This window comes from Hippoglossus hippoglossus, chromosome 6 (assembly GCF_009819705.1).
Source record: "Hippoglossus hippoglossus isolate fHipHip1 chromosome 6, fHipHip1.pri, whole genome shotgun sequence".
Lineage (NCBI taxonomy): Eukaryota > Metazoa > Chordata > Actinopteri > Pleuronectiformes > Pleuronectidae > Hippoglossus > Hippoglossus hippoglossus.
This window is the reverse complement of record NC_047156.1, coordinates 7,008,406-7,023,740: the sequence shown is the minus strand read 5'-3', so window position 1 is coordinate 7,023,740 and position 15,335 is coordinate 7,008,406. Positions and strand designations below refer to the sequence as shown.

Genomic DNA, 15,335 nt, shown 5'->3' with positions numbered 1-15,335 from the left:
GTAACCAATGAAAGGAATGGACATGAAATGAGATTTTAATTTTGCTTAATGAGTGAAATATAACTTTGAGTGCTTCCTCGGCTATTGCTTTAACCCATCTGAATAAACAGAGCAATGTGTAATACGTATGGTATCCTTCCTTTAACCTATCATAGCTGACTTGTTATTGTAAGAGCTGAACCCCACCTCCACATTCTTGTTTCATAACATGAAACACTCCTGCTGTCACATGCCTCATACTGACACTGGCAAATGTTTAAACCTGTCTTTGTTTGTATAAAAGTGAGCCGGAGCTGGCACAGTGTTTGTTTATGGCATATCGGTATATTTGTTCTGTGTCCTGGAGGCCTATCTCCGTCTCTAGCATTACTACATTCTTGTGTTTGTCTTCACCTCAAGTCCCAGCAAGCCCCAAAAATGTTTACTGCACCAAGGACGCAGTTCTGAGGGAATAGAACCTGCAGTAGCCAGGCCTAATCTCTCTCTCTCTCTCTCTCTCTCTCTCTCTCACACTCTCTCTCTCTCTCTCTCTCTCTCTCTCTCTCTCTCTCTCTCACACACACACACACACACGTTTCTCTACACCTGCCGACGCGTTTCAGTCACACTATCAGCCTGGAGTCTCATGTTACTCACATTCCAGTCTGCGTTTCACCTTTAATTGTGAGTCTCCAGCGGGAGTGGCTCTGGGTGACCTCAGGGTGCGGTGCGCCCTGAGCCGCTGCGCACTGCTGTGTGTGTGTGCGTGTCTGTGTGTGTCTGGTTGAGGGTGAGCGCATAGGTGGGATCTGGGACAATGGGCGTGTAGCGACGACGCACAAAAACAAAAACAGCCAAAGAAGAAGAGGAAGAATCAAACCGGACGTATTACATTTTTTTTAAAGGTTTTTTTAACTTAAATAAAAAATGTCCAAGCGCGTCAGACCCGGTTACTACCGACAAGAAGTCAACAAAACCTCGTGGGAAGTGCCGGATCGATACCGGGACCTGAGGCAGGTGGGGACCGGGGCGTACGGGACGGTTTGGTAAGTGGAAACCCTCCGATCACACACTGGGGCTTTTTAACGTGGAGCTCGGTGGTAACAAAGGGGCCAGATGGTGACATCCAGCCGAACAAAAGAAAAAAGTCTGTGCGCTCCGCTGAACACGCGCTGCTCCACTTCCTGATATGATGGAGACACTTGCACCGACACCTTCACCGCAGTCTTCCTCTCGTTCTCCAGTCTGCTCTTCGGGCGATTACAGCCCGATGAAGAGGGCACGACTCGAGGTTTAAACACACACACACACACGCTCGCACCAAGTTTGTACTGATAGAGACACACAAGCTGCTCCTCGAGCTCCTTGCGCGTCTTTGTTATCGATGATGGACGGTGTGGGCGGGTCCCGAGCTGCCCCGAGTCCCTCAATGCGACTTAATAACACATGAACTACTCTGAGAACAACATGTGGACCCACACTAGCTGGAGATGGAGCCGCCTGCTGCGTGAGATCACAGCTGGATGGAGCAGAGGATGGATTGTGTGTGTGTGTGTCCTTATAAACACTGACCTTTCAGGACCAGTAGACCCGGTGGGGACCAAAGCCTGGCCCCATAAAAACGTCATGGCTTAGGTCCTGGTTAAGGTTTCAGGGTTACATATGAGTTGGTCATGGTTAAGGTTTAGGGACAGCTTTGTTTAGACTGTCCATGATGAGTCAGAGTTAATAGAAAGTCCTAATGAGTGCAAAGCTGTGTGTGGTCCAGGTAATACTCGTGTTGTGGGGACCTAAGTCTGTTTCAACATTATGGGGACTTGTCTTCCTTATAGGGACAAAAGCAAGTCGCCATAAGGTAGACCATTACATTTTAAGATGAAGACACAATAAAGGTTAGGATTAGGAGTTAGGATTAAGCAAGTAGTTACTATGGTTAAGGTTAGAGTAAGTGTCCAGGAAATCAATGTAAGTCAGTGTAATGTGTGTGTGTGTGTGTGTGTGTGTGCGTGCAGCCACATATTTTAACTATAGTCAAATTCCTGATCAGAAGATAAGAAAGTAGTTTTATTCTCAGAGAAGATCTGATTTATCAAATTTTTCATTTGACCGAATGGATTTTCGTTATTACTTCCTCATGTCTTTGGATCAGATAATCTTCTTTGGAAGTTACCCATAAAGTATATTTATAAATATATCATGTGTAATATTGTCTCAGAGCCTCTGATGTGTTGTTACCCGCAGCTCGGCGGTGGACTCCAGGACAGGAGGCAAAGTGGCGATCAAGAAGCTGTACCGACCTTTCCAGTCCGAGCTCTTCGCCAAACGGGCCTACAGGGAGCTGAGGCTCCTCAAACACATGAAGCACGAGAACGTAAGAGCCAACACTCAGAAAGTCTTTATATTACTCATACAGTAGAAAACATGTATGTGTGATACAATAACAACCAGAGGGACAGAGGATCACATCCTCCCGGGTGATTTACTGTATCGTTCTGTCTGATGCAGGTGATTGGCCTCTTAGATGTGTTTACTGCTGACCTCTCCCTGGACAGATTCCACGATTTGTAAGTAAACTTTATGCCCCTGCCAAACGCCACAGGATCGTTGTGAGGCAGCAGCCGTTTGTAAAGTTTCCATAAACGTGATTGTTTTTGTTCTCCTTCTTCTCTAAGCTACCTGGTGATGCCGTACATGGGGACGGATCTGGGGAAGCTGATGAAGCTGCAGCGGCTGTCGGAGGAGAAAATTCAGTATTTGGTTTATCAGATGCTCAAAGGGCTGAAGGTGGAGAACCCTGCGTCGATCATATTTACAGTTTATCACCTCGGTTGATCTTTTTCTGTTGATTAAACCCCTGTCGTATTCTTTTATTGCAGTATATCCATTCGGCCGGTATAATTCACAGGGTAAGTTGTTAAGGTGGGTATTAATATACCTGGATTTATATGTGTGAGATTTAGAATCATACATTCTTATCTTCTTATCTTATTTAGGAGAGTTGTTGTTTCATCGCTTCCTTTTAACGTTTGCAGGACCTCAAACCAGGAAATCTCGCCATCAACCAAGACTGTGAGCTCAAGGTACAGCTGCACAGCATGATACCTCAAAACCAGCAAAACACACAAGCTGTCTTAGTTTTAAAATACTTCATTTATGCCGTTCCGATCAAAAACCGACGATTGATGATCACCAATTCTACGTCTTTAAGTCCCATTTTTTCGGCCTTGATGTGTAGATGTCTTTGCGTCTGACTCTGCCCTGTTTCTGTTCATGTCAGATTTTGGACTTTGGTTTGGCGCGGCAGGCAGACAGCGAGATGACGGGCTACGTGGTGACTCGCTGGTACAGAGCCCCGGAGGTCATCCTGAGCTGGATGCACTACACTCAGACTGGTAATGTTGAGCTAATTAAAGGACAGAAGTTGAACACACTCTTATACCCTTCAGTTGTTCAGTGCTCCTCATTAGCACCAGAGCCTCTTCATCTGGATTTGATGTTTTGTTATCCTCGAATTCCTCCAACTCGAGGCGTCGGTTTCAGCTGTGATTTACGACATTTCCCACAATGACCTTTGAAACCTCCGGAGGACGCGCTCCGACTTGTTGCTTAATTAATTTTTCTAAAAATGTCGTGTTGTTGTTGTGCCTTCTGGGCTTTTGATGCCACTGAGACATTAGCAGGTTATTTATTCCTCTTCTATGAATAATTATATAATTCATCCATCCATCCATCATCCATTCTCTATACCACTTATCCTGTGAGAGTGGGGGGGGGGCTGGAACCAATCACAGCAGACTTTTGGGGTGTTTCCTGGACCGGTCGAGTATCACAGGGCCAACATAAAGAGACAAACAACAATTCACACCGCCACCTGGGGGCAGCTGTGGCTCAGGGGGCAGAGAGGGTCATCCACTAACCAGAAGGAACATGGGTTAGATCCCCGACTCCTCCAGTCTGCATTTCAAGGATACTTCCCCTGTGCCGACAGTGTATGGATGGTGTGTAATAGAAAAGCTCTGCGTATAGAAGCGCTGTGTGAATGGGTGAGTGTGACCTGTGCTGTGAAGTGTTTTGAGTGGGCGATAAGATTAGAAAAGTGTTTTATGAATACAGTTCATTTACAGACAAGGAAACTGGAGTACTTTGTAAAAACCCATTCAGACAAGGGCCTTATATATTTTACAGTGCTATTTAATACACTTTACATAGATGAAACATCTTGCTAGACAAAGTTAAACACTAAAACGGAGCAGGAGGAAAGACACAGTATTTAAAGCAGATGTAAAAGTATGGTAGAGAGTTACAACTTAATCTTGGAAATCCAACATGGACAAGAAACCTTTGCACTTTGTTGCACTTTTGCTCTTTTTTTTCTTCCAGTTGCTGCGCAGCCCTGCAATATGTGAAATATAGACTTTTGAAATCCAGACTAGAGTCTGAACCTTGTTTTCTACGTGCGAGCCCTGCTCTGCTTCAGTGTGACAAAGGACAGGAGTTTTTCAAGGCGCAGCTCTTCCCATGCCTACCAACTAGAGCATTTCATTCCCACGGGGAGATAGTTATAGTTGGAAGGGGCCAGAGATGGAGAAGCCGCTGTCTCCCCAGGTTCTCTGTTTGTCCCTCTGGGGTTTGGAGAGGAGGTTTGAAGGAGCTGAGGGGCTCAGGTTTCCTGCTGGGGGGGATGGTGGAGGAGATTGTTTTTGTCTTTATGTTTATGAATAATAAGAAGATGAAAAAGAAGAAGCTGAAGTAGAAGAAGAAGCCTTGTTGTATAGCAGATTAAAAAACTCCCAAAACAAGGTAGATTAAGTATAAAAAACTCCGTTAGAAAAATACACCTGATTAATTTATATATAAATAAATACTATTATATTCAATAAATATTTATAAATAAAAAATAGCTTGTATTATAATTGTATTATATTGAAATATGTTTTTAAACAATGCTGTGGTGGGTTTTGAATAAAAGCGGAAGTACATGAGGTTATAAACATCTAAGTTCAATTGAGTCCAAATGTAGTAATAGGTGATATCCACTAGATGGCGATCTTTTCACACTTTACAGACACTTTCACTCATCTTATTCTGTTGATCACTGGCCTGCTACACCGTATATTAAATGCTTTATAATAACAATAATCAAGTCTGAAATGTGTGGAGTTCAATAACTGTGATTTCTGTCTCCTCTCCAGTGGACATTTGGTCTGTGGGCTGCATCATGGCCGAAATGCTGCAGGGAAAACCTCTCTTTAAAGGCAGCGACCGTATCCTTTTACCTTCCTGACCCTTTACGTGCACATTCACGTTCCCCACACACTTTAACATGCAGCCTGCAGGACACGGGTAAAGGTCAACAAGGTGCAACAGGGACCGCGTCACCAAATATCTAGCACCTGCAGCTATAGCAGCAACTACTGTTTGCTCTGTTGCTGAGTAATACAGAGAATGTAGGAATACATTTAGAGAGATGTCGTTTTCTGGATGAATTACCGTTAAATGATCATCTGTGTGATTTTAATCACTTGTGACCCTTGACCCCTGTTCGTCAGACCTCGATCAGCTGACTGAGATCATGAAGATCACAGGAACACCAACTCAGGAATTTATGTCAAAACTAGAATCCCAGGATGTGAGTGCAGCACACGCAAATCACGCCAGAATTTAGAAGATTCACTCTGGTTTTATTTTACTGCCCAGTTGTGTCCCCAAGTTCTCCAACAGTGTAGGAACTGGAGGCACAATTTGGCACCTAATGATTTATTCCAGAATAAATGTCCCCGTTTCTTCTCAGGCTAAAAGCTACATCAAAAGTCTTCCCAAAGTGGAAAAGAAAGACCTCCAGAAGGTGATTTCCACAACTAATCCACAAGGTAGGACACGCTCAGCCTCGTAATTCTGCCTGCGTTCAGTTTGACAGTCTATCTTCTAGTTGCCACTCTTTCCTTATTCTGTTTATTTCCACCTCCCTCAGCCGTGTCTGTGCTGGAGCGCATGTTGCTGCTGGATCCCCAGAGCAGGGCGACCGCCGCCGAGGCCCTCACGCTCCCCTACTTCACCGAGTTCAGAGAAACGGAGGAGGAGACGGAGGCGCAGCCGTACGACCACTCGTTAGACAACGCAGACCTGACGCTGGACCAGTGGAAACGTAAGGATGAAGGGAGGGGGGGGCTGTTAGACTGATTATGGGGTAACACAGCCAGAAAGATCAGTGGAATAATAACAAGAATGTGGGGGAAGACAATAAGAGCATTTATGTTTTATTGATCAGCGTCCTGCCGTGCTTCTGTCTCCAGGTCACACCTTCACAGAGATCTTGTCGTTCAAACCCGTTGTGCCAGAATCCAAGGAAACCTCACTGTGAGACACACAGAGTCGGCTGAGCAGCCGGGGACCAAACCTAACGAACACGTCTTCTTCATCTCCAGCGACAAAACCTCTCTGATCACAAGAATTAATGAATGATCACAGACTCTGTTCTCCCTCAAGTGCAACCTGCTGTGTTTTTGATTACCTCGCTGTTTGTCGCCGTCATCGTAAATCCCAGATGTCTTTCTTTCTAGCTTGACTTCGTTGCAGCAGCTCTACTTCCTGAGTCGTATCAGCACTTCCTACTGTGCTGAGGATCCTAACTCACACTTATCCCTGATATAAGTCGGATAATATCCAAGTTCAATTTCAGTTTTCAGTCAGGCTGGTATGTAAAATATTGGAGCATTTCATCAAATACATTGCTCCCTACCTGTGAAACGAGGAATAACAGAAAACTGAAACTAGAAAACTGAAATTCTTGAAATTGCCTGGTGTCAGTCGTTTAATTTCCAAGACTTATTTGTATCTGTGGTTAAGGTAATAGATAGAAAAATGCTTCTTTAATCTGTGAGGTAATTCTCCGATCAGTGACTACATGCCCTTAAATTCCTTTAATTGTTGTGTTTGTGTGCACGTGTCGTCTTTGTATGTCTGTGGTGACCTCGTCTCTCCTCGCCGGGGCCTTAATGATAAAGATTGGCAGCTCTTATGAAATCCATCCCAGCAGGTTAAAGGCACAAACATTGTCTTTTTCAATTTTAAACCAAAAACAGATGAGAGAAATGTCACAATGTTGTTTTTTTATGAAACTGAAATTTGCACAAAACACATTTTCTATGTTGATCCGTGAGTGAATGTTTCTAACACCACCACTGTATTTTTTTAATATTAAAGATTCTCTTTGAAGATGATGCAAATAGTATTTTTTCACAAACAAATCTGATATATTTTGAGATTTTAAGCTTCATCTTTAAACACTGAAACGTGATCAGACAGTACAAAGAAAGATTGGTTAAAACTGATGTCTCGGGGGTGAGGGAGGCAGAGGATGATGAATTATCCTTGATTTTAATACAGCTACTGTACATACAAGTTATTCACTGCAGTGGAATACAGAATTACAGTATCAAAAACTTTTCCTTTATGTCCTTGACAAGGTATTCCACAACTTCAGTAGTGTATTTCAGTGGAATTTGGGGATTTACAACCGATTTAAACATAATATCTAAACAGCAGAGACCAAGATATCCTGGAATGTATAAAGCTCTGAAAATACTGCTTTATTCTTTCTGCCTTGTTAATGTCTCAGTCTTACAAACTCCTCACCCTTGGTTAATAATACAGGATTGTACCGGTGACATTTTTAGGTTTATTTCTTCAGACTTCCACCAAAGACATGACTATACAGCTGATTCAAAGGTTGGTTGGTTCTGACCAGGACTTGTCAAGTGGTTGGTGTGTAAAATTTGTGGGATTTACCTTTAAAATATTCTAATTTCAACATGAACGTCCAAACCGTTGTCCAGCCATGAAAACAGCTTTTTGTGTGGCACATGTAAATGAACACCAGGTGGCGTCATTGTAAACAAACTCTTGGTTAAAACTGTGATCCAGACTAAAATATATTCACAGATATTCAAGGTCCCTGGATGATGAACAGTAACGAGTTATGCATTGACTTTTCCTCTCGCTCCAGCAGCAGATAAAAGTTTTATATGATCCAGTGACATACTGTGTGTCTTTAATTTGGGGACCTCCAGATTTTCTATCATCCAAATGTCCAATTATTGGCTTGAATGCAAATCAAACTAATGTTATTCCCATCAGATAAAGCTGTACTTTGGGATGAATGCTAATTAACTAGATAAGGTGAACTATATGTTGAACATCACATTACATTGCTCCTGCTCATAGAGAAAGTGCTGCACATAGAAGCACCGTATGAATGTAAAACTGCACTGTGCTGTCATCAAGACTAGAAAAGCTCCATATGAATACAGATCATTTACTGTTTACACCTAAACTCCACAGACTGTGTATAAAGATGGAGGACAGAACTGCTCCACAAAAAGTGAAGCCAAAGAATCCCAACGGCTGCAGTACAGGCCATCAGCCCTGCCTCCTCCATGTTAACAGATTAGACATGGAACAAACTAAAAAGTCAAATACTTTCTGTCTCTTAGGTAGTTTCTTATCACGCTGATGTTTGTTCAAGTGGTAACTTTTAGTAAGTTTTGTTTAAATATGTTAGTTGATGCAATAGAAATGGGATGAGACGTCATGATTGGCAGCGGAGACTGACTCGTGATTGGTTGAGCGGCATGTATCGGTGTGACCTCGCTACTGTGCAGACTCTGGCTCCAAATTAGTGTGATGGCAGCGTTCATATCCGGAATATTTGGGCATATGTGGATAGTGGGAGGAAGTGGAGACACGTCGTCCATCTTTATTTAACGTTAGCATGCTGACATAAGCACTTTGCTCAAAGAAGCAGATTTATTTGTCGCTGTTACAGAGATTTATTGTTTTGCATTAAACCCTGACAACCTTACTTTTGTAATGAGCGTGATTGATAACACGGAGGAAGAAATGTTTAAACAGATCGACTGTTTGCTTTGAGATTCTGCTCATTCCTCCTCGCACAGGACGTCCTCCACTGGCGGGTGTTGAATTTAACAAGCTTGTGACCTCCAGATCCTCGACTCCCAAGGGCGACTCCCCCGAGGACAGGCTTCCTTCCCGGGCCTGAGATCCTCCAAAGCAAACTCTGGGTGTAAGACCTGTCCTGGGTACACACACACACACACACACACACACACACACACACACACACACACACACACACACACACACACACACACACACTGCTAACACAGGACTGGGGTCCTGCTGGATAGTTCACTGAAAAGTCAGAGAGTTCTGTTCCCACTGCAGACAGGAAAACAGAGGGGAAGGCACATTTTTTTACCCCACGATCCCCTCCTCACACACACACACACCCACACACACACACACACACACACACACACACACACACACACACACACACACACACACACACACACCAGTAGCACATGGAAGGACTCCCTCTCTTTGTCTTGTTTGTTGACCCTGCGGTTTATTTTCAGACTGCGCTGGGTTCAAGCCGCATACGTCTTAAGACACCCACACACACTTATTAGGTCACGAGTGTGCATCTGTACACACATGATATGCCTGGCATGCATGCATGTTGAAAACCCAGCACACACACACACACACACACACACACACACACACACACACACACCACAGACTGACACTGACTCAGGAGGGAGTACGTGTGGAATGGCAGCGATGCCCAAACACTGATCTGACCCGGGTCAGTGTCTTTTCTTTAAGTGGAATGTCTGCTATAGCTGTGTTTATTTCATGCGTCTGAGGGAGGCTCATCACCGTGAATCTCACCATGGTGAGAGGATCAACAGCGTCTGCACTGACATTCTTCATCTCGCACACTCCTCACAGCTCATTTTGGTTCCCGTGCATGAAAGATTGATTGCGATTCACGGTGATAGAACATTGCAATTTGTCTCATTTGTCTCACAGAAGAAAGGAAACTCTGATGGCTAATGATTGGACAAATCAGAGACAACACGCTCACTGCAGGAGCAAAACCAGCTCTTTATTTCCAATCCAAGGTCATTACGCAGGCAACAGAGGATCATTTATTCCCTGAGTAATCTGTGCCGTCATGTCCTCGCTGGAGACCAAACAAACAGGGGAGTTTTACATAGAGGCAAAGTGAAAATCTGTCAACTTGCTAAACATCCTTCTTTTGTCTGTGTGCAGGGTTTTACACAGATTTATATTTCTACACCGTGTTTCTGTGTACACGATGTTCACCACATGAGTGTTTGCTTGGTTTCAGATGTCTGTTTGGATCCGTGTTGCTGCTGCTGCTGGATGCCTGTGTTTCCTCATTCAACATGTGTCACGGATGTTCCCTAAAATGATGTATTCTGGATGAGAGCAGGGAACTTTTTTTTTAGCACATGCAACTAAACAGAAAGAAAAAGGGTTGCGTAAAAGGTCTGTGCACCAAATGTGGATTCAGTTTTACTTTGGGGGGGGGGGGGGGGGGGGGGGGGGGGGGGGGGCATGCACACACTGCTGTTCAACAAGTCTCTTAAAAAGAAAAAATGTTTTCCACTTTCAAAAGAGAGGAAATGATTCTCAATTATTTCCCATGATCAGCAATTCTTTTTCCAGTTTTCCATTTGTCTGCTTCGGTGAATGGTTGTTTGCGTTTATAGCTTTCCTGCTACAGTATTTGTTTGTGTGTCTCTTCCAGTGTTTGTTTTTCAAGCAGAATTCCCAGTAAAGTGAGTCACGTGGCCCAACATACTGGAGCGGGGGTGGTTCTCCATCTTCATTTCTGTCTCACCCTTCGTCCCTCCGACCTTATTTTTCTGTCTTTCCACGTGCCTGAGCCTCTATCTCTGTCCTGATCTGTGTGAGACGTATACAGAGGTACACGTGTCTGTGGAAACCCTTCAGGAGGAGAGTATAGGATCAAACTCTAAACTCTAAAAGGAAATTCCACAGGCTCACATGGAGCTGGTGAGCCCAGCGAGGGGGCACCAGGAGCTGGGTGGGTGAAAAAAGTCAAACGGAAGCATACTGGGAGGTTTAGGAAGTAATAATAACGCTAAGATACAAAGAGAAAAGCGTGAAGATGTCAGATTACAAGTGGAAGACAGGAGGGCAAAGAGGGGTGGATGAAAGTAAAGGAAGGGTAGACGAGGAGAGAGATGCTCGGGGCTCAGGGGAGAGAGCCTATCTCAGTCAGAGGGAGCCGTTTAGTTTACATTATCTCAGAAGCCGTCCACCCTCTGTTTGAAGAGCGCTGTGGAATCTGCGACGCAAAGAGTGCATGCCACAGATTGTGATCCCTCTCCCGGGACGACTCTCCGTCCATCTGTGCCGTGTTGACGTACGGGGTTGTAGTGTGTCACATTTAGAGGCTTTACGCTTCTGAAGAGCCCTCGAACCTGCTCTGACCCACAGCAGCGATGGGAGCCAGCTGCTGAACCCAGACAAATGAGTTTGCTCCTAAACTGGAGAATAAAAGGAGCCCAATGTTTTCTGTGTTACTCCCCTGCTGCTGGGGAGCTTTGGCGTCTTGGACATGATATTTTTTTCCTTTTGAAAAGAAACAACATATTGACAGATAGATACTCATAAATATATTTACACTACATAAAACAGTTAATTGTATATGAATAAATCAATGTTTTAATTTGACAGCCGTCAGATTGTGAAAAGCAGATTCCTACCTCCGCATAAACACACAACGTCCACCACAAACAGTAACAGCACTGCCAAGTATACAAAGATGACAAAACATAAGACAAAGTGAAAGTTTATCTATTGTAAGCAAGGTTTAAGTTTCTTAAAGTTGATTTCCATGATGTTTTTGCAGAGGGTAACGGTGTAAATATAGATTTTTAAATGATTTTAAAACATGCAGATGAGGCGGAATTACTTATTTTTTGTTCCGAGTCTTGCCTGCCAACATCCTCCATGAATAAAGTTGGGTTGAGTCCACAAATCAATCACTGCATCTTATTAGCATGGAATGATAAACACTGCAGGAAAATCAGACAGAAGCTACAGGAGTGTGAAGTGTAGGACAACAAGTCCAACGGCATCTGTCCACAGGTCGTCAGGCTTGTGAACACACACGGCTCCTTCCCAGCAGTCGGACTGTCTGAGCTTTGGTGAACACAAACAAACAATCCAGTGAACTCACACTGCTCATTGTATCTTACGAACCTGTAGCAATAGTGCACTTCCTCTTTAGGACTAATATGTTGTGCAAAGAGCAGCAGCAGTAGCAGCAGTCCTTGGTTGTACACAATTTGCAGTAAATTAGCTAAAACATGAAGCGCAGATGAAAGTGGAGTTTAATCGTTGCTGCTTTTTACCCCTTCAAAGCTCTCAAATTAAGCCTCATCCATAAAATGCTGATAAGACGCAGAAGCAAATAAAAGCTTTAATGCTTCACCACAGCCCTGATAACACAAACACTTACATATACACTTGTGATTCCCGACATCAGAGAAACCATGCTGGTGTTTGTCGGCAGGAAAGCAGAGACAGGGCCACAAACACGACGTATCAAACTCTGACCCCCCGCAGGCTTCAAAGGTGGCTGTTAAAAGTTTGTAGTTTCCTCACAGACAGAGAAAAGCAGCTTGAATTCATTCTGTGAAGCCAGATTCCAGTGGTGACAAGCTTTCATGGCGGAAAAAAACAATGATATATCAAAACAACCACAAGAATTTCTTGAAACATGTTGCGTAATCCACTTCTTTGTTGTCCGTTCGCATAATCACTGTGATCTGTTTCTCAATTTCCCTGCGTGGGATCAATAAAGTTGATCTTATCATGTAAGGGAAACCAGAGGCGGATTCCCTGATTGATTTCATGGTCAAGTGGGCACATGACCTCAGCGGTGACTTCACTGCGGGGTCGCAGCTTCCCGAACGCTATCCTTCACTACGAGGCCGATAAACCAGGCAAGACGAGGCCTCCAGCTGAGTCATGGGCAGGGCCGGCTCTGGGGTGAGAGGGCACAGTATATCACGGGCCCTGTGCTTCTCTTGTTTTGCGTGGAGAGGAGCTGCTTCTGTGGCCAAGGTCAGAGGGAACGTGAAATGCCGTGCCGAAGGCTGCAGGAAGGGAACTGGGCCAGGGAATATGGCAAGATTAGCAAAATAAACATTTTCCTTTTAAAGTTCCCACCTCATGGGCTTATATAACTGAGCGTTAATGTCGCACAGCTTTCAAATTACGAATCGGCACCACGCTGAGTAGATGCCAGGTTGCCTCCATTGTGTGTTTCCACCCCCCCCTTGCTAATGAAATGATAAATTGTTTTCCTGCTGTCTCTCATATGAGTGAGATGAAACACAGAGCCGGCCTGAAGTCAGGAAAATAAACAGGCATTATCGCACAATGGTGGATGAAAATGTGCCCAGAAGTCAAAGCCCTCAAAGACGGTTATATAAGCCTGCAGAACCTCCTGAGCCGCTGCAGCTTGATGTGTTTAGGGCCGATGATTGCTTTCAGTTGTACGGACTTACTCGGAAGACTGAGGCGAAACAGAAACTGTAGCATTTTTTCCCCCCTTACTAAAAAAAACAATCCTCGCTGAATTAAGGAAACTCTCGCAGACGCACATGTATCCGCGGTGTGGCAGGGAACAGAACACACTCTTCTTTTTTTTTTCCTAAGGGGGTTGGTTGATGGTGGCGGTGAGGAATATCCGCATCTGTCTTGGGGATATTTTCTGTTTTATAGCTGTTTTTCTTCGGGATGCCAGTGAGCGCTGTGGTGAGAGCACAGGGCTGCGGGCCTCGTATCTGTCCACATGGGCAGGAGACACCAAACCAAACGTGGTTGCCGCAAATTAATAAAAAGCCACAATTGTGTTTTCTTTGTGTTTCTTTTGTTCCTACAGCGACCGTGTGTATGACTCTGCTCTTGTTTATACGTTCTGCTCTTATATGGCAGGATGCAGCGTATCAGGTTGCTCAATAAATACCCTAAGAATAAGTCTTAAAATCTATGTATAAGAAATGTAAAGGATCTTATTACACGGGACAACACATCATGTTATTGCTTTGTAAGCAAACTTAACTGACGTGACCCAGAGGGAGTGGGAGCAGAGGAAACGTTGCGGTTAACAGAGCCACGAGTGATAAAAATAATCTTTCTGGATTATATAAAGACTCGTTTCTCCTCTCCAGCGTTTGGACTACGCAGCTTTTTGGATGAACTCGGCCATGTTTCACAGACAGGCCTGCCTGGTGGAGTGGAGTGGATGTTCTCCTGTGAGAAAACACACAGAGAGGGGATGAGAGAGCAAGGTGTGTGCGGCAGATGTGCGGGGTAATACATTGACAGGATGTTTACCAGGAATGCTGCGGGGTGACCCTAGTTCCCCTGTAGTGCCTCCATAACAGACCAGTGATGATGTGGTTAGAATACACTACATGCTGGTGGTCTCTTAACTCTCCCTGTCAAGGCTGAATGTGGCAGACGGTGGACTCGTAAAACTTAGATTACCCTCGTAGAGACCGTCCTATTAGAAGTAGTAACAAGATAATTTGGATTGTTGGATTGTCCATTTCAAATTTCATGTCCCACAAAAGATACGATCATATTTTAACAGAATAGTATGAGATTTTTTGGGGGGAATTTTGCTTACAAGTCCAGTGTGTAAGATTTAGGTGAAAGAGATCTATTGTTAGAAATTGAATATTAAATAATCCTAGTGATGTTTTCATTAGTGTGTTTCATCTAAATTGTACAAATTGTTGTTTTCTTTACCCTAGAATGGGTCCTTTATATTTAAATACTTTATCTTTACACCGGGAGCAGTTCCTCCCTACGGAGGCCGCCATGTTTTTTACAGTAGCTCAGACTGGACAAACTAAACACCTTTTGAGTTTTATGACAACTGAAGGCTGCCACAGGTTCTCTTTCATGTTTGGAAGGGGAGGGTGAGGTGAGGGGTATTCAACTGCAACATGCAACTTCACCAGTAGATGTCACTAAATCTTACACACTGAAACCTTAATTTCTTTCATGCTGAGACTTTGATGAAATGTTTGATAGCACCAGAGCCCTTTTTCTGACAACTTGTCCACTTCCTTTTAATGCTGCTGCACTAAAATACAAATCACCTTGGGGGGGGGGGGGGGGGGGGGGGGGGCAATAGCAAGGCAGTCCTCAATGAAGTGGAATGAACAGAGCTACGGATAAAACAATTATTTGCACCTGCTTCTAGACAAAAAGCCCACATTTGATTTCAGTATTGATTCAATGAAAGTATACAAATATTATTTAGTTTTTCTTACAGGGAGGACGGTATTTCCCATAGCTCGCTAACATTCTGCAGAAGAACCAGGAGGATCTTTGTTTGACAGCCTAATGTGAATTTAGTTATGCTGGCGTTAATGTTCCACGCTCACACAAAAACAGGCTCTGGTGATGCC

At 44.0% G+C, this 15,335-nt stretch overlaps 1 protein-coding gene across 1 annotated transcript; it reads left to right on the top strand.

Moving 5' to 3' along the window:
• Positions 1–682: 682 nt before the first annotated feature.
• On the top strand, positions 683–6,517 carry mapk12a (mitogen-activated protein kinase 12a). Its single transcript, XM_034588730.1, has 12 exons — positions 683–1,025; positions 2,221–2,350; positions 2,485–2,543; positions 2,652–2,763; positions 2,856–2,885; positions 3,012–3,059; positions 3,257–3,371; positions 5,172–5,243; positions 5,529–5,608; positions 5,771–5,849; positions 5,951–6,124; positions 6,273–6,517. Exons 1-12 carry the CDS (start codon positions 907–909, stop codon positions 6,338–6,340), a joined length of 1,086 nt encoding a protein of 361 aa, XP_034444621.1. The 5' UTR covers positions 683–906; the 3' UTR covers positions 6,341–6,517.
• The last annotated feature ends 8,818 nt before the right edge of the window (positions 6,518–15,335 follow it).